Source organism: Thermobia domestica, chromosome 6, assembly GCF_964235325.1.
Source record: "Thermobia domestica chromosome 6, izTheDome1.hap1.1, whole genome shotgun sequence".
NCBI lineage: Eukaryota > Metazoa > Arthropoda > Insecta > Zygentoma > Lepismatidae > Thermobia > Thermobia domestica.
This window is the reverse complement of record NC_137459.1, coordinates 297824745-297848380: the sequence shown is the minus strand read 5'-3', so window position 1 is coordinate 297848380 and position 23636 is coordinate 297824745. Positions and strand designations below refer to the sequence as shown.

At 36.7% G+C, this 23636-nt stretch overlaps 1 protein-coding gene across 2 annotated transcripts in view; it reads left to right on the top strand.

The window, feature by feature from the left end:
* The window catches only part of LanB1 (laminin subunit beta-1), a 396592-nt gene that overhangs the window by 271443 nt on the left and 101513 nt on the right, over positions 1-23636 (top strand). For both annotated transcript variants that reach the window (XM_081762898.1, XM_081762899.1), the window contains 3 exons: positions 13965-14095; positions 17697-17868; positions 19485-19613. In XM_081762898.1, coding sequence (XP_081619024.1) covers positions 13965-14095; positions 17697-17868; positions 19485-19613 — 432 coding nt within the window. The remainder of the gene's footprint in view (positions 1-13964; positions 14096-17696; positions 17869-19484; positions 19614-23636) is intronic.

The window sequence follows — 23636 nt, the reverse complement described above, 5'->3', positions numbered from 1 at the left end:
ACATCTCTTACAATAATAAGCAAATATACGAGGAACAAATTTACCATTATTGACGATGCGGAGGGGAAGAGATTTTCTGGACTAGGAAGGAATGTGTGCGGGTGCAGAGCAGAGGTCTGCACGGGCCGGAATTTTCAGCCTGGGCCCGGCCTGTGAATTTACAATGTGAGGCCCGACCCGAGTCCAAAATATGTCTTAGCATTTAGGCCCTAGCCCGGACTGAGCTCTGTGATAATCAAATGAGCCCGAAATAAGCCCGAATTGCAGAAACTTAATTATTAATGCAAAATTGTATTTTTATTTACAGCAATTCGAGGTTTGATTTTGCAGTTGTGTTTTAAAAGTCCTCCAGAAAGAGCGGTGCAATTTGTATCGTTTTACACTATATTTACAAAGTTAGGCCCGAAAAAGTCCGAGAAATATGGTTGTATATTTAAAAATTCACAGCCCGAACCCAGGGGCGTCATTTAGGAGGACAGGGTTTGCATTTGCCCCCCTCCCGAGTTTGAGATTTATATAATTTTATCAATAGCATAGTAGTAAATCAGTGAAAAACGCGAAATTTTACATATATCAAGGGGTCTTGCCCCCCCAAGCCAAATCTGAAATGACGCTACTGCCCGAACCCCTCCCGGGCCCGAAGTGATACATTCTTTGTAGGCCCGAGCACGTGCAGACCTCTAGTGCAGAGGCGTTTCAAGTGGTGGGCGACTGCCCACGGCCTTGCATCTTGAGGGACCTCGCAAAGACCAACGAGCCTAAATCGATTTAGCACTCACTTTTGTCGATGCAACAATAGGAACAAATATGAATTCGGACTTAATTACAGAAAAACAATACGCTTCAAACTAACTTTTCATCTATTCGTATATATTAGATCGCTAGCATACGCGACAGGCGGCGAGTTTATTTTAAAATTGCAATAATGAATGTGTATGTCTTTATCGTTGAGATGAATTGTTTTCGATAAATTTTATTATAATTAGCAATTTTTAAAAAAGGGGGCAGGAAGGACTCGTAAACCTTATTCGCCTTCTGTGCAGATGGTATGGTAAAAATCAATACTGGATAATGAAAGTGTAAGTGTAAAGGCTAATATGGAACAGAGAAACAAAAGAGAACTTCTTCAGAAGGGAATTGGGAGGGGAGGGATGAGAGTACAATGCTGTGACACTTAAAATGCGTCTTGATTTGTATACTTCAACAAACTTTTCTTATTAGATTACGCAATTTCTAGTTTCTTACTCCGATTATTCAAAGTATTCAAATGTTCTCGGAGGGAGTGATCGCCCCTCCCTTTAATCCGTCCGTGGTGTCATTCAGTTTGGCTTTTCGCTACTAATTCAAAGTGCTTTCCGAAACAAGTTGTCTTCTTGTGACAGCAGGGGGTGGAAGAAACAAACAAACCGTGAAAGGAAGAAAGAAGAGGTTTTGGGCTCTTCCAGTCCAGACCATTCTAACCACTGAGAAGTGAGAATCACAACGTGATTTTTCTGGTAAGAGCGTCCTTTTAAAAGCAGCTAACAAGCAAACAGATGGTCAGCCCTCTCCCCTCTGCAGCATACTTTTTATTCTCTGTTGCCAAACTTACTGAAGAATATATTGCAATTAATCTAACGCATGTAACGTAAATTGGAGACCGTGGCTGGATTTATATGGGTCTTGTGTATTTGTATTAAAAATTTCAAGTTATTACCTGCAATACTTTGTTAGAAATTACCATATTAAATTTTACATGTTATCAAATGGAGAGTTAGAAACCTAAGCGGAGATGGTAGAAGATCCCCTTAAGGAACATGGTACTTTCTCTTATTCGAAATATCCATTAATATGTCGGAAAAGTAAAAATAAACACTCCAGAACGAGTAATTTCTTCAGTTGGTGCAAATCACGCCACAACCACATTTCTATAGCACCGAGTAATGAAGCATGTACGAAACCTGCTTCTCCTTATAGTCGGGCAGATTTGGGGGGAACCGTACCATGTGGTATAAAGTCTTTTTTCTTTGCTTTTTATTGTAAAATATAATGTCCTTTTGCTGATTCCGATTGATGCCACCGTGGCATCCTTGGGCAATTTTCAATATTACATCATATATGACGTCACTGTTTCACACTTCTAATTTACGTAGTAAACGCTAGTGGATGAGTTAAAATCTCTCTAACACATCAACCGTACACAGCGAAAAGACAATATTTGGCAGGATACCTTTGCACAATTTGGAACGTTTGAGTTTTTTCGTAGCTAAGCGGTTAGTGTACGCGCCTTCGGCGTGGGAGACCCGAATTCGATTCAAGACGGGAGTTCATATGGTTCGAACTCTACGTTAATCAGTAGGTCCACGCCACACATAGTCTCGCTGCTGCTGAACGGGACGTTAAACTCAAAGTCAACTCAACTCAATTTGGAACATTTTGGTGACCATTCCTAGTATGGGAACAATATAGTGACGTCACAATTTAAAAAAAAAATCATTTAAAAAATGCACTTTAACAATTTGCTATGAACAAAGTATTTAAACAAATTGGACCAAACTAAAGGAAATGGCAAAGAAAAATATATCTTGAAACACTACAGTAAAACTTTTAGGACTTGTAGCAGTAAGCTTTGTTTCTTTAAAAAAAAATCCATTGTTTTTTTTCCTTTGTAATAACTAAAAAAATAATAAGAACTCTACAAACACAGAAATTTTAATTTCTGTCCAGTTTCACGTTTTTCAAAAGCGGGGGCTTGAATATTAAATATGATCTACGAACAAATTTTAACAAATATTTCAGCTCTTCAGCTAAGGGTCCATATACTCAGAATCACTGTCATTGTCAACTATCATATTTTGAAGATGAACCTTCAATTTTCACTTCCAATTTGCTGAACCATGGTAAATCTGTTCAAAACTTTTCAGATGCACCACATTTACAATAGGTTGTGCATGACGGTTTTCCACGTTTACATCTACAGTTACTGGATTACAGCTGACAACTGCAAGCAACGATTTCGATGAGTTCAGGTGGACCTATGCTGTCAATGCCCGTAATCAGGCAACAAATATTCTCACGTACATCCCAGGACAACTTACATCTGGTGGACTTTGTGTGCTGCTTTACAGAACATGGTTTGCAGGTGGGCTCGTTTTAAATGTTCATTCAAAGATTTGTTCTTCGGAGGTAAAGTTTTCAAATTGGCGAAAGTATTTTTCTTCGATACGAATAAGTGATATTGTAGTTGGTTCATTGGAAAGACTTCTTTGCCTCCATATAAAAGAAGAAACAATCGTCTACCTGTATGAGTTAGATCACCTTCATCAGCGTCGCTTTCGGTACAAACCAAAGTTTCGGATCCATGGATTTTCATGGTCACTATATCGCTTCCAAAGAACTCAATTTTATCTTTAATCACTCTGAAACGAGTAGTTCAGAATACATAAGGAGCACTATTATTGTATAATTAGTACAGTTTAATAGAAGTTAATTAGTACAGTTTAATAGAAGTCCACATGTGAGTTGGATCGTTTAGCATCTTTTCAACGACAAACGATAAAGTTGAATTCGTGGACTGAGAAAACATCCTCCCTTGATTATTAGCACTTTCTGTGTTACGTATAGTTACAAAAGCACATCGACAATTTACGTGGTATAGTGTATCTACTGCGTATAAATCAGCTGTAGCTCCTTGTAGCCTTATCCATACTTCTTCAGCTTGATCATCACCTCGTTCATCGCATATCTTTCGTAGCTCCTTTTCCAGTTGTTTTCCTGTAGTGGTAATTGTTGAATGAAATAGATAATAAGAGCGCGATTTCTGTGGATGTTTAGGATCACTTTCTGCACATTCTTTCCCGAAAAACACACACTGTTTCTGAAACTGGAAGGATGACATTGATGACTTACTTTTACTTGGTATAGGCTGTGATTTTTTTTGTAATTTGTCGAGATTTACTCTCTTTTGAGCACGTGTAATATGATGTTTAGACGTGTATGTAGATACACAGGTCCTATGGCATCTGATTGAAGAATTAGGATCATTTTAAAGAAGACGTTCTAGCCTAGAATGATCATCTTGCCTACGTTTACTTGCATCAATAATAGAAAGAATCCTCTGTTGTCCAGCAGTTACTAATTATTTGTCCTGCCCACAATCGAAAAAGCAATTAGACTCCATTACTCACATGTAAAATAAAAATTTTTAAAAAAATTAAAAGCTACATATTGCTTATATATTTAAAAACATTTCAATGGTTGCAGAGATATTTACATGCTGTAAGGAAATAAATAAAACAACGTTAATCTTTCTGATATTCTAGCAGTCATATAAGTTTCAGGAGATTATGTTTGCTGTGCATATCAATATCCTCTTCCTGAAAGAGAATCGAGAGATAAAATTAAGAATTGCGAATCATTAAAACAAACGGTACGTAAATATTACTTTCCCCAGTGAAATTGTCATTAGTGATGACACATTGAAAATAGCTCAACGCTGGCAGGATGGCTTCATTCGGAATATGAAAGAAAACGTTCAGATCCATAGGAGAAAAAAAAAACACTGTATATATTAGCGTAACAAACATCTTTATCCCACTTTTTATCTTTATACAAGTTTTACTGTAATGCATTCATGAGTAAGAAATATTTATTTTCTATTTTTCTTTGCAATTTCCTTTAGTTTAGTATAATTTGTTTAAATACTTTGTTCACAGCAAATTATTAAAGTGCATTTTTTAAATGAATTTTTTTTTTCCAAAATTGTGATGTCACTATAGTGTCCCATACTAGGAATGGTCACCAAAATGTTCCAAATTGAGTTGAGTTGACTTTGAGTTTAACGTCCCGTTCAGCAGTAGCGAGACTACGTGTGACGTGGACCTACTGATTAACGTGGAATCCGAACCACATGAACTCCCGTCTTGAATCGAACCCGGGTCTACCACGCCGAAGGCGCGTACGCTAACCGCTTAGCTACGAAGGAACTCAAACGTTCCAAATTGTGTAAAGGTCTGACTACATGTATCCTGCCAAATATTGTCTTTTTACTGTGTACGGTTGATGTGTTAACAGAGATTTTTTAACTCATCCACTAGCGTTTACTACGTAAATTAGAGGTGTGAAACAGTGACGTCATATATGACGTAATATTAAAAATCGCCCAAGGGTGCCACGGTGGCATCAATCGGAATTTGAAAGAGAACATTCCGTTTCATAATAAAATGCAAAGAAAAAACTTTATACCATGTGGTACGGTATAGCAAATTTTACCATTGCTATCTTCTCGACTATTACTCCTGTTGTTAATGACCTTGGGCATTGCAGACTAGATGCAACAACACATTCCGTTTTGTTGATCCACAATATGAGGCACTAACAATAATTCGGTAGGTCTACCTGAGTGTCAGTCTCGCCAAATGAACTGTATGGTGGACAAAAACTGTGCGTAGGTTTTATCGTAGTTCTCCCATTTCTTTCTTTCCAATATTATTATCGATTCAACCTTCACTGTCTCCCTTAGTCTTGGTCCATAATGCCAGATTGTTAAACTTTAAAAAAAAAAAAAAAAAAAAGTTCAGGGGAACAAATCGTACAAAACTCAATTTCAGCACAGTTCAGATTCTCAAATTCAGCTTTATCGTACATGAAAAAGAAGAAGAATGTTCTGTATATACGACTATTGAATACAACTGAAATAAATTAAGTGCAATAAGGTCCTTTTATTTTTTTCCTGTAAAGTACTAAAGATGAAGTGTTACATTTTTGTGGTACTCAGAGATCGAATTAACTCTTTTTCTGATTATCGTAAAAAAAATGTATACCTACGGTTCAAGGTCATAAGTGGAACTCCCTCGTTGTCATGTGGATACCGTGCATGAATTTTGCGTGGGAGAACGTGTTTGATTTCCGGAGAGGAGTTCATGTGGTTCGGATCCAACGTTAATCTGTAGGTCCACGTCTCATATAGTTTCACTCATAGGCGTCTCTGGCAAGTGAAAATTAAGGGGGAAAGGCTGTTGACCCCAACTAACTTTACGTCAAAATCGTTAGGTAAATGAGAAGCTATTTGAGCTAGCTGGATTGAGTTTATATCTCTAACACTGTAATTAATCATAATATATTCTTCTATCACTGGTAACTAGGTCAGTTGCTAAACGAGTTCCTGTATACTACGGTTTAGGAAATTTTACCTTGATTTAGGAGTCATACCATTAGTAATCAATGTATTTTATATTTCCCTACCTTCCTCGTTTGCCTTTTATCATACTTTCTACCATGTCACCCAAAGTACTATTTCTATTCCAGTAATGTCCTAACATTTTTTTTTCTAAATTATTTCACCCCTATTATTCCTAATATGCTTTATTGGCTTATCGTTCCAGTCAGCTAAGATTTTCCCTTCTTAACATACAAACTTCGGATAACTCAAACGCAATATATTTTTGATGTTTTTCCGCAATGCCCACGTTTCTGCTGCATACAATGCAATACTCAGCATTTAAAACTTTCTTGAAACTTTTCATTCAGTTCCCATATAGTGTGCTTCCCATCATTATAATCACAGTCATTATGAAGATATTTCACATTTTCATATGTTGCGATTTACAGTATTTATCATTTACATTTCAACTTTTCGTTAATAATAATAACTACCTAAGTATAGAAAACGAGTCACCTATATTACTTTCCTTGTCAAAACTCTCCCACAACTAGTTAGTTGCTATATCTATTTTTCATTGTCCTATATTTTTCTTGCAAATTTCAAACAAATCTGTTTCTACTTTCTCATCTTTAAACTTTTCAGTATCAAACTTGTTGTCTCATACTTTTCTCTCTAAATACACTTTTCAGTAGGATTCCACCTCAGTCAACACAAGATTTGGATCTGATACTTCTGCTTTTTTTCTTACCATTCGCATTCAGCAAATTCTTCTTGATATAGCTATTATCATATTTGCTTTAATACTTCTCTTTGTTTAACTTTCATGATACCACGGTACTCAGAACACAACTCCTTCATAGAAGACGAGTTTCAGATAAGCATATATATAGAACGTAACAACAATATAACATTCATATGCTCGTCCTATTTCCTTATTTCTTTCATATAGTACTTTCGGCCTTCATCTTTTGGGGCCGCGGTGGCTCAGTGGTAATGTGTTCACCTTTGGTGCATGGGGTCCCGGGTTCAAACCCTGCTTCCGCCAAGTGAACTTTGCGGAGGACAAACACCGTGTGTGTAGGTTTCCTCGGGGTTCTCCCGTTTCCTCCAACTTTCTTCATTCCACCAGGTAATTCATTACTCATCATCACCGTCTTCTTTAGCCTTTCATTTCATTTATTTTCAGCCTTCATCTTTTTCCTGTCAACGCAAAAATTTGGGGGGACGTGTCCCCGGCCCCCCGCCAGAGACGCCCGTGGTTTCATTACTGAAAGGGTTGCTAAACTGAAATCAAATCAAAGTTCGTAAGTGTAAATTAATCTCTGGCTTTTTCTGAGAAACTTTAGTGCGCATACTGCAATACCTCTTAAATTCTCTCCATAGAGTGATATATAAAATTGCACAAAATTGTTACACGTTTCTAAATGTACTTTTTGTTTGGTGTACGACATTTAGTGGTAGTTCCGATTCTTTGATGAGCGACCCTTTAGAGAGGAGCATGCATATAAATAAGTCATTGTACACCCAATCTAGGCTTGAGTGGCTTTTATGGCGTCATTTTTTTCCGTTTCTGAGGAAAGACTAATAGCCGCCTATAGGGTTAAGATATTTTCAAAATATTTAATTAGCATTGTATTTTCAACCACTTTGAACTTTATCATCGTTAATTTAGTAAATATGTACAGAATAGGCACTACAAAAGGAGTGTCAAAAATAAAATTTACAGTGTACGAATAGGTTAGTCCGAAGTTAGAAAATCACTGTCTCTATCCACAAGGAAAACATCCACTTTTTAAAAAAGGAGTTTCTTTTAACCTGTTCGTGTATCCGTTCATCTGGGAACCAAAAAAAAAAAAAAAAAAAACTCAAGAACCACTTGATGAATCACCCAGGGGTGTAGCCACGGGGGGACGATCGGGGCCAGACCCCCCAAATAATTTCCTGCCCCTCCAAATGACTAGCATTTAAAACATCATCGCAATATTACCTCGCTTCAGTCATTTAAAAATAACAAAGTTTACATATAATTAATAAATTACGGTAATATAGTAGGGAAAAATACGATTTTACCATAACGATTGAAAAATATTATGATATCTCTTCCTTATGCCGATCGGAAAATAGTACGGTATACTTTTCTGTGACAGCAAATTACACAGTTTACTTCGATTTATATGTGACAGTTTGAAGACAAACATTTTAACACAGTACTATAAATATAAAGGTAACCAAGAAAGTTTTATCGGTTTCTCATCCACCACCTTCAAACACCAGTATGTCACATGACACGTACCAGGAAGATCAAAAACAGTTCCCATCAGCACCAACGACCTTGTGCCAACGTTCTGGAAGGTCATGGATTCCATCGCGGTAGAACTTGGTGGGCCGTGAAGCGAAGAAGGTATCAAGTGCATTTTGCACCTCTACTAGGGATTTGAACTGGCGTCCTCTAAGCTGATTGTCCCAGGAATGGAACAGGTGATAATCGGACGGTGCAATGTCCAGGGAGTATGGCGGATGCAGTAGTGTTTCCCATTCAAGCCATAGAATGTTGCCCCGGGTCATTCTAGCCACGTGAGGCTTAGTTGTCCTGTAACAGGAGGACCCCTATGCGATTCAGAAGTGCTGTCTCCAGAGTTTTGAATTTTTCATGTACACGGCTCAACTGCTTACAGTACACATTGCATTGATGCTCTGACCAGTTGGTAGCAGTTCCCGATGCACGATGCCGCGAGCAGTCCACCAAACACTCTTCTGGTGCAGTGTTGGTTTCCGCTGTTTTGGAAACTGTTCATGGGATGCTAACCAATGATTACGGCGCCGTAGAGCTTTGTACAGGACCCACTTCTCATCACATGTCAACACTCTGTCCAGAAATAGCTCCTTCCTCAGACGAGACAGGAAAGAAATACAAGTGTCTGCTCGCTTGCCTTCTGGCTCGGAGTCAAATCATGTGGAACCCATCGACCCAACTTGTGGTGCTTCCCAAGTTAACGGAGATGCAGCCGAATGGTTTATCCACTCACACTGAATTGTAGTCCCAATTCCTCACATGTCTGGCCAGTGTTCGCCTCAGTTACTGTCTGAAAGTCTTCATTTTGTACATGCAGGGGTGCCCACAAGGGGGGGCTATGACGCAAAGTGCGTCATTGAAATATTTGGGGGGGGGGGTAAAATCTGTATAAATATGTTTGAGGGAGTGTAAATATTAATCGAAAAGATTTTTTCATGGAAGAACACCTACGGGTAGACAATTGGGGAGGTGCGTCATGGACATAAGGGGGGTACCACTGGTACATGTGTTGATCTTTCGGCACGTGGTGCGTCTTCGAAGTTTCGTCACCGTCCTTAAACTTGTTACACCTCCGCTGCACTGTCCGCGTAGTCACGACACCCTCGCCTGGCACATTTTTCGCCCCGCTGTAGCGGCGTTTGACCCCAGTTTGAACTCGTACAACATACACGCCCTTATAACGCTTTGTGGAGGTCCCATGTTCACTCTGTCCTTACGCAAGTTCACGGTGTAACTGAACTGCCACAAGCAGGTAGTATGTTGGATATACGCACACCAACAACTGACTTTCGCCTTATCTCCATTCGCATTCAACTCACTAGTTCACCTGACTCTTAATTTCCAGCTCCGATTTAGTCTCCTTCTCTGTGGTATTAGGAGGTTCCAACATGGTATCACACCGTGAGAGACCTTCAGTAAACGATGGGGTTTTACCAACACGTAATCAATTTAAATAGCTTCGCTGTTTGCTGTTTGTGGACAGTTTGCAGCAATAAGCTTCGATGCATGCTGCCATCTCAAATTAAGTTTTATTTTAATTCATGTGGTTATCCATTTGAATCTCTCTCTCTCTCTCTCTCTCTCTCTCTCTCTCTCATTAAGAAACTTCTAAGCAAAGTGTTCATAATACGCATGATGATTATTTCTTTTTCAAATGCTTTTGTAGGATCGCGTGATATGTTTACCAAGGTATGCGCTCCCCAGTGCTTCTCAGAAGCATATGCATATAGTAAAAACTCGCAATAAGTTGACCAATATGTACTTGAGAAATGCTTTCATTAAAAAAAAATGTGCTTTTCTTTCTCCATTGTAATTTCACTTTGAAATAATAAACTTCCTATTTTCTTCCAAACGTATAGTTGTTTAAATTTTCCTCTCTCATTTTCTTGCAGCTAACTTCTTATGCAGCATGACTGCCTTTGGACTTCGTGACTTGAATTCGACTGCTTGCTAGGAAGTAGTCAGTAATTGCTTCAGATGCTTTATGTGCTCTGGTATCCAATTTCTTAATAGAACGTGTTTTCATGTGTAATATAGCTTGCAATCCATTTGTCTTCATGTTTTTTTACACAACTTGCATGTGCATGGCTGGTGTATTGCAAACCATAATAGCTTTTTACTACTTCTCTAGGTTTGACTTGTACAGAAGTAAGTCATTAAGTCACCCGCGTGTTTTGTTCCTTTTATTCTTCTTAATATATACATTGAATGATGAATTTGCACTATTACTACTTATAATACTAACACTGATAGTAATATATTTTAACTATTCTAAATATTTATGTATTTGCATATTTTATGTGAGTTTATTTTTAACTTCTAATCTGATGGTTTAGCCTGTACACGTATGAGTCAATGAAAAATGATAAATGATTTATGTTGACAGTCTTCCGTGTCCTAGATGAAATTCGAAACTCCACTGACATGGACAGTTCTGTGCTCGTTCGTCTAGTGGGTATGCCACAGTGTTTACTGTGGACTTTCAAAGCGTCCCTTGTATCCTCAAAATTCAGTTCGGATTTTGAAAAAATAAAGTTCTTATATGAAAGTTGTTAGGATTGTGTTTTTATTGTATGCCAGTTTTATTTCTATTCGTAATACAAACAGCTTAAAGAGCTAACTTACAATCAAATTCAAAAAGTACACATTTTGCTACTCAGTATCACGTTACAAATGCATTTAAAATAATCCTCGATTCTCGATAATTATGCTATCAGCATTTCTAAGACACATAAGAAAGAGGATTTAATGGAGACATGATGGACGAGAATTTAGTTGCACAGGTAATATCTATATACATTAACGTCTTGAAGCTTTCAGTACTGAACCCCTGTTTTTCCTTTTTAAGAGAAAATTCGATGATTGATGAGTTTTTAGACGAATCTTTAACAGGATAGAAAAAAAAAAGAACCTTTCGAGTTCGTCTACCAGTTGTAGTTTTCTGCTTAATATTTACGTTGTAACCCTTTTTTGCATCCTTCAAATAACTAAAAAATTATCCAGTTACTTCATTACCTATCTTCATTTATTTTGCATTTAGCACTATAGTTGTTTGGAGAACCAATATATTAACTATCAGAATCCAATACTAACATATGGGAATGAAATAGTTCGTTCAAGCTTTGGCCATTTGCAATTGTATTTCTTCTTCCATAATAAACCTTCCGTATCCTAGGATAATGTGATATCAAGATATTTACACTTTCAAATGTCATGAGCTAGCTATGTGTTTCAAGATTTTGGGTTTAACACAGAAGAATTTTTTATAATTTTCATAATGTTCTAAGTTCAATTAATTGTACATACATGAAAAAAACAAATATCATTAAAACAAAGTTCAGCAATATTGTCATAATACGTAGTCAAAAATTTGAGATTTAGATAATGCAGAACAATTGCTTTAAGAATTTCCAATGAGTTGGAACGCCATTATACATACTTGTGACGAGTAACAACATATCCACAACAGTTTTGAATATTGCTTACTTGTATGTGCAGTGACTCATATTATTATTCGTACACTTGCATTGCATTTTGTTTAAAGTAGGAAGGATTATGAAATAAATTAGAGTCGTGTTAGTGAAAAAAATGAGGTATTTAGATATTCATATAAATGCAGAAAGAAAAGTACAAATACGGTGTCTTAAACGAAAGAAGCAGAAAGAATTTGCAGATACTGATGACACTGTGTATTTGCAACGTCACTTTAATATTCGGACACCTACTACATAGATGTTTTGTGTCTGTTGTTTCTTGCTCACAAACGCTTCACTAGTACTTAGTAGGAAACCCACGACGTTTCATGACTTCCTGTAACGGTTGGATATGCTTCCAATAAGTTTCTTGGTAGAATGGGGCGATATATCATCCCATGCTGCGCGAAGAGCCCTTTTTAAATCGTCTCGTGGTGTTACTTGTGCCGGTTTGACCTTAAACTGTAGCTCATCCCAGATATGCTCTATAGGGTTAAGGTCGGGACTCTGCTGTGGTGTTTCAAGCATTTTCGGAAAATTATACAGCAACCATTAGCGCACCACATGCGCTTTATGCTTCGGGTCATTATCCTGGTAAAATTTAAACATCCCCCTAATTCCTAATTTTTCAGCATTCTGGTGGAGATTTTGCCGGAGAATATTCAATAAACCTCCTTTGTCATAATCCCTTCAACAAATACCAATTCCCATACTCCCGATGCAAAATACACCCCTTATACCACCACACTTCATCCTCCATGCTTTACGGTAGGTTGAAAATTTTTGGATCTAACTCTGTATTTGGTTTCTACCACAATTACCTTGCCATCGGATTCATGCAGATTGAATTTTGATTTGTCCGTGAATGACACGCCACTCCACCAAGTAGCGGGCTTCTCAATATGAACTTTAGCGAACTTAACTCTTTTCCCTTTGTTAATTTTAGTAATAAAAGGCTTTTTCTAAGTTATTTTCCCATTAAACCCTTCACTTCACAACACTCGCCGCACAATTTCTGGACGCACCGTCTTCCCTGTGTCTTCATACAGCTCTACTGTTCATTTCGGAGCACTTATTCTGGAATTTGTCTTTACTTTCCGAATCAATTTGCGTTTCTCTCCATCATTCAGTTTCACAGGTCGACTTTTTTGAGGCACTGACTCGATTAAATCCTCTCTATTAAATATTTGTACAACGTCATAAACGGTGCTTTTGCAAGTATTGAGTAGATCTGCAATTTCCCTGTACGATAAACCTTTCGCATGGTGAAAAATTACTAACTGCCGTTAAATGTTGTATTTGGCTCCTTCCGCCCCATTTTCTTTTATGCTTTCTCTCGGTCACACTAACCACTCGTAAACTAAGCAGATATCCGAGTTCTATCTCGGGACAACTTAAACTGCAACTGGAACTCTTCCGCTGTCTCGCTCACTATTGGTAAAGAAACGTCAAAACAACTGTCCGAATATTAAAGTGGCGTCCAAAATACGGTATATTGCAATTGCGTGCTCACAAAGTAGACTTGGTTTGCATAATTTAATTGATAGCATATTTGTTCGACTAAACCATTGCCCTTTTGCTTGTTTCCGTCGGTTTCCCATTTAATACTTTTTTCATGTACAACAAGCAAATTATGTGTAATATCTATGGTGTCCGAATATCAATGTGAGTCACTATATATAACTTTTCCTAGTCTAGAGTAAAATGTGGAAATGCAACATGGTATTATAGCAGAATTATATTTTATGAGATGATTAGTATGACCCTATCATTCGAGAGCTTGCAGTTTACATCTTGAGGAAAGAAAATATCCAGTGTGAGAAAATCTTATATATATATAGAAACATATTCCAAGATAGTGCAAAAATAATAAACTGTTTTTTCTGGCAACTTTTTGGCTTGTCATATAGTAAATTGTACATCCCAAAATTACGTTGCAAGATTATTAGGTAATCTATAACTTTTGTGTAGCCTACTTACATATTAAACCTGTTATAAATAGTTTTGAAATTTAGGAGAACTTTTAAATGTATTTATAATTAATGTTTAATTACAGGAACGATACTGCATAGTTTCACATTTAGAAGAAAGAAAGAAGTGTTTCTGGTGTGATTCACGGCAACCATATCCCAGTAATCCCACTCGTAATCATCGAATCGAGAATATAGTTTATCGATACTTTCCTGGGTAAGTACTGATCAAACCAAATAATGGATGAAAAGGAGATCGCCAGTAGAACTCAGAGAATAAAAGTTCATTTTGCAATTTGTTAGAAATAAACTTTGTTTCCTTACTGTTGAGAATTTTGTCGTTACTTATCACATAAATCACGAATCTAAATCTGATTTTGTAAACATCGTATTCAGTATTAGATATTACTCCAAAGAAAACCAAATTATATGTTGTTCTTTTCCACAGGTTCTACACTTACTAATATTATATCAGTAAGCTATGGCATGAGTAGTAAGCTGGCATGTTAACATACACATGAAGAAATAATTATATATATATATAACTAGCATATGCCCCTGTGTATTACGCAGACAATATTTTTAATCCCTTCTTCCCTCTGCGTCACTTAAAGCCTCTTATTCCCCCATTAGGCTCTGCGTTTTAAAAAAAGTCCCGTATCATATACACATTAAGTGCAAGGACAACGCTTTTCTAAATTTCAAGGTTCTATGGGTAGTAGCTTTGGAGATCTGGCGAACGGCAAAAATTCCACTCAGTCTTTCTTATACCCCCATAGGGCCCGCATTTCAACGGATTACGTCATATCTACAGCCTTGAATGCAGAGAAAATATTCATGCAAAATTTCAAGATTCTACGCATAATAATTTCGGAGATCTGTTGATGAGTGAACCAATGAGTCAGTCAGCGAATTTACATTATATATACTTCTACTATTATTAAGAGAGTAGAAGTGACTCATCATCGCCCAGGCCATACTACTGTAAGGGGGGAAAGAGGGGGTTCAAAATTTCCCCAAGAATAATGTATTTCTCGAAACCCTAGCGTTGGCAGATGAAACTCGGCATATGAACTCTTCCCTAGAAACAAGGAATCACGTATTTCAGCGTTGTCAAAAATTCCACTCTTTAAAGGCGAAGGGGGCAATATGTTATTATATGGAAGAATGAAATTGATTCGCTGAAAATTCAGGCCATACTAATATATCTAGAAAGGTGAGATTTGGGCAGAAAACTCCTTTTGTTACGAGAACAATGAATTTTTTCATTGGCACTGAGACCTTGTACTCCAGACCTCTCGAAGTTTCTTACGTGGCATTAATCCTGGTCGACCTGATCTTAGTCTAAGCATCTTTTCCGTCCCATTCGAACTGCATTATTACCCTGTTGATAGTTGCTTATGGTGTATGCAACACATCAATCATTACACTGGATTCTTCCATACTTCCAATTCACAGTTATACGACTTCGGGTAAACTCCATCATATAATATGCAACCTCAAAGATTTTTGAAACTGAACAAAATATGAAAAACTTACCTGTGTAGGAATGTGACTATATCAGGGGCTCACAAATCTAGAAGATACGTACCTGACGTGGTGTGCTACATTCCTGTGTAGGTAGAATTTTTAGTTCATGTATTTGAGGTCGCAACGTTAGATGGATAAAGCACCTTGTATAATATTAGAGTTTGAAATGTAAACATGTTTCTAACAGGCAATCTGCATGATTTTTTATATACAGTGAAACCTAAAACTATATACATGTATGCTTGATTTAATATCTGATGCCGTGGAATTCTTTCAAAGGTACTTATCAATTTAATGGAAACACATGATAAACTCTCATCTGACCAGACCAATATGACATTGGATCACCTTTCATCTTCAGAACAGCTCTGATGCGACGTGAAATGGAGTCGTAGACGTCGGTAATGATAGCGAGTGGAATATTATACGATTCCTCGTGCAGTGCATCACTCACTTCCATGAGAGGTGATGAAGGCGGAAATTGCCCCAGATTCGTGTTTGCAAAACGGACCACAGATGTTCAATTATGTAAAGGTCCAGGAATTGGGCAGGCCAGGGGAGGTGTTCAACTTGATCTCGATGTTTCTCAAACCACTCCGCAACAGTTCCAATTGTGTGAATGGGCACATTATTGCCCTGAAACATGGCACCATTGCCCAGAAATAAATAATTAAAACTTTTCTGACCAGAGTATATCCTCATTTATTAAAATTAAAATAAGGTGTAACAGCTTCAATAACTTAACATTATCTTAATCAGACGTTCATTCCGATGAAGATAATGTTAAGTTACTAAAACTGTTACACCTTATTTTAATTTTAATAAATGAGGATATACTCTGGTCAGAAAAGTTTTAATTACTTATGAAGTACTTCCAGAGTCGAGAAATGAATGGAATTACTAGAAACAAAATCTGGACCATAGGATGCACTTGGTCCCCTTAAATGGAGACATAATCACGGACAGTCATGCGACCGATAAGCGTCAACACAGGACCCACTGGACACTAGGATATTGTGGCCCTTAGATTCATAGAGCCCCTATCATGTTTCACATTTGGGCGGAGTCACTGCGGATCAACGCTTTGGATGTCCGCACACACAAACACGACTCATGGTTTGAATGAGGTAAAGCATTCACTCATCCGACTATATCTTTCATTTCCAGTCATTAATGGTCCCTTGTCAGCGGTTTCGTTCATTCAACCTGACTCCGTATGCCCGTGCCATGTAACTCGCGGCAGATTATGTTTGTCAACACATACTGTGTTTTGCTTCTTGAATTGCTCTCCCAGTTACACTGTAGTCGCACGACGGTTCTGAGTGATAATCAACTTTAATGCTAGCTGAGATGAGACCTGCCACTGAGAGCTTTCTTACCACTGTTCCTCTTCACCTATATACTTTTCTCGTGAGTTTTGTAGATCATCATCATCTTGGATATTGTCCTTCACGACACACCCAGCACGCTTGACACTTTCGTCACGCATGTACTACGTCACCGAGCACCAACAGTTGCCCTTTTTGGAATCAGAGAGGTAACCATTTTACACTGTCACAATCTTCTCAGTTCAGTGCACACTGCCGTTCTACTGCTTCTCAGGAAGATTCCCCGGCACTGTGGTTGCCGCCTGACCGTTTCCAACCCAGCCATCTGACGTGTTTACAACTCTAGGTGTTTCCATTAAATTGATAAGTATTCGTGTATATTCTATGGTTATTAAAACACATGAGTGTAACGCGCGTCTTAGCGCCATATGCTTTGTTATTCACTGTTCCATTGGTTGAATCTGAGGATATTCGAAACCAAAATTACATTGTAATCCACCAAAATGTATCAAATATACACATGTTCTGTACATACGTAGAAATGGTTATTTTGAGGAATAGTAATGATATGCATTCTATTCTGTTAACTTCCATATCGTCAGCTAAATAAAAAGCAAACTTTCCTTTCTTTTACTTTAGAATTGTATTATGGACGCGATGGCATAGTTGTAGAATACTTACGTGTGGTACAGAGAGTCCCTGGTTCCATTCCAGGCCATGTGACTTTGTGGTGGTTGATCTTACCTGTGGTTTCCCCTTTCTTCCCACATTCCTTTTCCACCAGTTCTTTCACAACCATTCACTTGCACGTATCATCCGTACTTTTTAGCTGAAAGGATACAACCGCTGGGCATTTTAACTTTAATTAATTTTTACATGATTTAGTATCATAATGGTAATTAATTGTATATTCTGACTTCTTTTTAGCTGATTTTTTAATTTTATTATTTTTTTTTTCAGTGGTCGGCATAGTCGTTCATGGTGGCAATCAGAAAATGGAGTGGAAAATGTTACAATACAGTTGGATTTAGAAGCGGAATTTCACTTTACTCATCTCATTATTACATTTAAAACTTTCCGACCAGCAGCCATGTTAATAGAGAGATCATATGACTTTGGAAACACCTGGCAGGTAGTTTTAGCTCTTTTTTAACTCTAGTGTTTGAAAGTTGTTTTCTGTAATCGAGTAAACTTTTATAATAAAGGAATAAGAAAATTAAATTCCATGGATCTACTTTGTTTTGAGGCAACTTGACTTGACAAACGGCTTTCTTTGTCTCGTAATACATCTATTTGTATTGCCATTATTTGTGCGTTTTTGAACTGGAGTTTACCAACCATGCTAATCGCCGAATCTAGCAGCCCCAAACAACCTGTTACAATTAAAATCAATCCGAAACATCCACACCAAAGTTAAACATACCAGACACTTGAAGAGCCAAAGTATAATAATATACTAAAACTAACATTGGGTGTCTTTTATAAACTATTGTCTGATCTCCACCTTATCAGATGTTGAATAATAATTTAAATTATTTGGTCCGAGTGTTTTATTTTTATGACTATTGTTGATATTGACCTTAGAACTATTGCGTATTTGCTAACGCTTTAAACAAGTGAAAATTAGTTGTTGCATCCATATTTTTATAGGAGGAAGAAATCCAGCTATCCTAATATTATCTTTGTTAAAATTTATCATAAAAGTACCACAGTGTTCAGTCTACAGATGTGAGTACTCCTCATTCTAGCTTTGGATAACTTAAAAAATAAAAACATAACTCCCCAGAGCAAACACTTATTTCAATTAATCTGTGTTACAGTTTCGGTAGTATATCTCTCTCTGATGAAGGTAATGATAATATAGTAATAAATCCCCTTAGGATATACATACAAAATCTAATAGCCTACGGTCTCTTCGATATAGTTAGTTTCTTAAAAGTACGCCAAGCCAACGATTTGGATTTGTATACCAGATAAAAATTGTTTTCAGTTAAATATATAGATATTTGTAGTTTCGCAATACCTCTATAATTTCATATCTGATACTAGAAGAGTTGTAATACATTATAACACACCTTTCTGTAGTTTTAGTTCTTTCTGTAAAATTTCACACAGAAAGAAGAACTCAATACCTAAGGCGTCTTCTGTCATTGCATAGATACGGCTTGGATCTTTGGAAATTATTTTTTCCACAGCAAGCATATTGTTGCACAACGTGGTTTTCTGCTCGTAATAAGTCGTATTCTCTAGAGTGTCATCCGCAAATGCGATCCTCAACTGTTCAAGATAGTCTGTCGCCCAAACCAACACAGAAATTGCAGAAATCCTTGGCGTGATAAGTTTTACATGAAAATTCAATTCCAACACTTCGTATGACACATGGGTGGCTTGTTGACAAATAATGATATTATGGCTGGTTTCCTCTTTTTGCAGTGCTACAAATAAGATCCTTACCTGTAATGAGAGGAAAACATTACAATATCTTATAAATTTTCATCTTGCAAAACTTAGTTATTCTCGGATTACCACAGTTGTTTAGAAACCCAGAATATGATTTGTAAGTTCATTATTTAAGTGACAAGCTGAAAAGATTTATCATCTATATAAAAAAAGTTAATCGTACACAAATTACATTTGTTCATAATTTTTTTCGTGAATTTATGTATTCTTTATCTCGCAGCACTTCAGTTTTATGTGTGTTCTGATTATTTATGATTTACATATATTTAATATATTTCTAATTTACAGGTATATAGATATTTCGCATACAACTGCGATGAAGCCTTTCCAGGCGTTCCTAAAACGTTACCACGAAAGTTGACTGACGTCGTCTGCGAGTCAAGATATTCAAACGTTGCTCCTTCAACTGAGGGAGAGGTTAGTATGTTTATAGATACGAACATGCTAGAAACCTATAAATAGAAGGGAAAAAAATGTTGTTATATATTCTTTGAAGAAATGAAAATAAAGGATCTCTCAATTAAGTATTTAATTATGAAACGAATGGTTATTATGAAGATTTTTCTTTCTTTTTTTAAATTAAAAAAAATGATTGAGAGGTGGTTTTGAGAAACGCAGGAAGAGAAATTAATTTCTCCTTTCATCAGTTGTTGTTGAGTAACAAATTGGAAAAATGTTTTCCTATAAGCTAATTTTTAAACTTTGTTTCTTGCAATTTTGTGATTATACAGGGTGATTGAAAAAACTAAAATTTCGAAAATTAAATAAACTCATGAACCCACTTTTTTTTTTTAAAATATTTATCTTATTTAATAGTAAAAATAATTCTCTTAGAATAAATACAGTACAATTTTAGTACCCGTTGGCCACTGGTTTGGCCAGTGGCTACCGGTTACTATTTGGTACCAAAATGAGATGATATTTGTGTTGATCAATACCTAAGAAGATGGTGATCATTTTGGTACCATCTCCCTTAGCGTCGATGTATAATCATGGGACTTTTTTAACAAAAGAAAATCTGTCTCGCATCTGTTCTTCATTTAAGGAAATATGACGAGTACTACGTACATACACGACCATCATCAATCCTATCCTCCAGACTTATCTGGATACTTTGGATTTAATCTTCGAGTAGGATAACGTGACTCTGCGTAGTGCCAGGCAACCCAGTGTGCTCTACTCGATATACACCTTCCCTGGCCTGCTAGGTCTTCGAACCTAAGCTCTATTGCATACGTATACACCTGACTGCCATCTGGTTTCAGAGGTGATAATCTTGCAGCCACATCAAGACCTACAACAAGCGTGAGATACAAAACTATCATATTATAGACATTCAGCAGCTTGTGTGGCCTCTCGGTGTGGTTATACGTTCTGTTAAAGAAAGTACTTAATGATTCTAGACCCTTTGTATAACATGTTCGGAACGTTGTACGTGGATTGCTATCACCGTCCTTTTCCCGTACAGCAAGTTTGGGTCAGATCCGTTAATTCCTTCGGAGTGTTCTTACTTATACATGCCGTTTCACCAGTGTGTTTATAAAGTTATTACTTATGTAATTCATTCCCATCAACAGTAACCCAGTTTTCTTACAATAGACTTAACAATATATATATGACTTAACAATAGATAATCAGGTAATATTGTGAGATTAATTATTTTAAAAATTAATCCGTAGCAGGATAGGGACGAGCAAACAGAGCACCTTTTGAATTTATTTATGGACGAATAATTTGGAAACGATTAAGGTAACAAGAATTTTAGGAATGATCCAAAAAATGGATCAAAAGATTCGATCTTGGTCAATAATTAGTTTTTGGATCAAGGGCTACAAAAGTTCGGAACGGCAACTAAATCGAGTTTTCGTATTTTTTACGGAATAAGCACATCATACTGAGTAAAGTGATAGTTTGGGTTTGGTTACACTATATGTAGTTCTCGAGATATGAGGCGTAAAAGAAAATTTTTGATTGAATGAAATATATTGATATTTTGGGATCAGGGGCCACAGAAATTTAAAAATAGAGTTTTCGTATTTTTTTACAGAATAAGCACATCATACTGAGTAAATTTGTAGTTTTAATTTGCCTACACTGTATGTAGTTCTCAAAATACGGGGCGTGCAAGAAAATGTTTGTGTGTTATATATTTAATTTTGTGAATCAGGAGCCACAAAATTTTTGAATGATCCCTAACTCAAGTTCTCGTATTTTTTTACGGAATAAGCACATCATACTGACACGGGCGGGTCCCACAAGTTGTCGCTAAAATCTGATTCTCACATAGCACATCTGATAGCGCATCATGACAAATGAACATGAGCAAAATTTAAGGTACTATGGACCAGAAGGATAGTAGCTAGGGGGCTTCAAAATTTGATTATCGAAAGAATTATATCATGGAATTATGTACGTTTAAAGTAAATATCTTGAAAACCGTGAAGGCAATTAAAACAAAAGTTGCACAATATAATGAAAACAAAACGCCCTATCGAAAACCATAAACAGTGTTGCCATAGGTGAGGAAGTGTTGCCAACTCAACATAAAAAATATTTGAAATAGTACCATATACAAGTGTGCACAGATTTAAAATGCACTATTATCACTAAACATAACAGTGAAGTGCAGTGGTACAGTGTTACACACTATTGGAGCTACGTGTGCTGAAAATGTACAATGGAGAAGTCTGATATGTGGCAACAGATGGTAATAAAGGAATCTGGGTTTCATACTATGAATTTAGTTCAAATGCATAGCACAGATAGTATAACATAACACATGTCAGCAGTAAAATGTCAGCAGTATCACAAAATATTGATGCATTTGAAAAACGAAATTGAGTGATGCTATTTTTACGTCCTGTGTCAGCTCCGAAGCTATATAGGAGTGTAAAGTGAGATCCGAATTACTATGAAGGACAAAGATAACAATGAAATGTAAGGTGAAAAGTACAGCAAAAACGTTCAAGGCGTTATTGGAACCCGTGATGCCTAATATGTCGGTTGTCTACTCTTCTAGATCACACCGTTATCCCGGCCGACTAAAAACGAAATGAGGTAGTAATGGCACGGGCCTACCCAAAAATGTTAAATTGGAGACGACGACTGGAGAGAACGCTAAAAAACACAATAAAGAGTAAATATATTTTCCACTATTTATATTAATGGTAGATAATCTACCAGTTAAAATGCTACAATAACAACAAAGGCGCCTGAGCTCCAACCTATAACTTTGGATTTCAAACGTTTGATTTACGGTTATTTGTAATTTCACGTTTAATAAAGACAAATAGTTTAAAGTATGTGTACTTGAAATAAATAATTTAAATAAATCCGTTTTTCATAAAGTTTATCTTTTTTAAATTATTGTTCAAAGCCTCTATTTTAATAAGGCTTTTCCAAAATCAATGCAAATGAATTGTGCTGCCAGCTTTGGAGTTCTCTTAAACTATATGTTTGTGGCCAATCCTTTCGACAATGAGATCTCGGAAACTACAAGCTCTAGAAAGATGACGTTTTCACAGATCGATTGCAAATTTCATGTAGATTGTCCAGTTCTAATTGAATATTTTAAAAACATGACCATTATTTCTTTATTACATTTTTACGGGTACACAGGAAGTGTTGAAATTAGAAGAAAAAAAACTAAAGCATCATATCCTACGCATTATACATCCCAACAGCACAATTGTGTACGGGGTTGCATACCTCTCAGGCGTTTGTTTCATGGCCAGATGATAATGAAAGACGAAGGATAACCATTTCTCCACTCTAAGTTGAATCTTTATTCGAGTGTTTGGAGTGTTTTGCTCAATGAAAACCATATATCACTGACATTATAATTAATTGTGTGTGTAATGTATTTGCTTATTACATACCGCATGAAAGAAAGAAAACACTGATCATACATGAATTAAAAACTCCAACCGGAAGTAGGCTCAAATCTTTCAAACGGTGCGAGATATTGAAAAAGTAATCGCAAAAATGTCCCCTTTATGGTATCTCTTGCCAATTTTTATCAAGACGTCTTTCACTTGTGTCTGTAAAGGGACATGGACAGATGTGAGGAATGACAAGGAGATTTATGCTCATATGTGAATGATGCGCTGTGTAGAGAGCGCAGGTTCTGCTAGTTAAACAAATATCATCAACCACTACTGGAAAAGTAATTTCCTATTGTCATTAATCAATCAAATTGTATATGTATCCATAAGCGAGGGAAAGGGCCTACCCAAAATTAAAATCCTAAAGCCGCCCCTGAGAACCAGTTTACAGAATTAGAAAACACGTGTTTCTCTCCTCGCGTGTATCATTTTGTTTTCGCGAGTTGTCAGCTTATTAACCGGGGCTACAGAAGTATAATACAAAATCCTCACCTTTTTCAAATACACTCCTTTATCACCTTTTGTTGCCACATATGAGACTTCACTATTGTACATT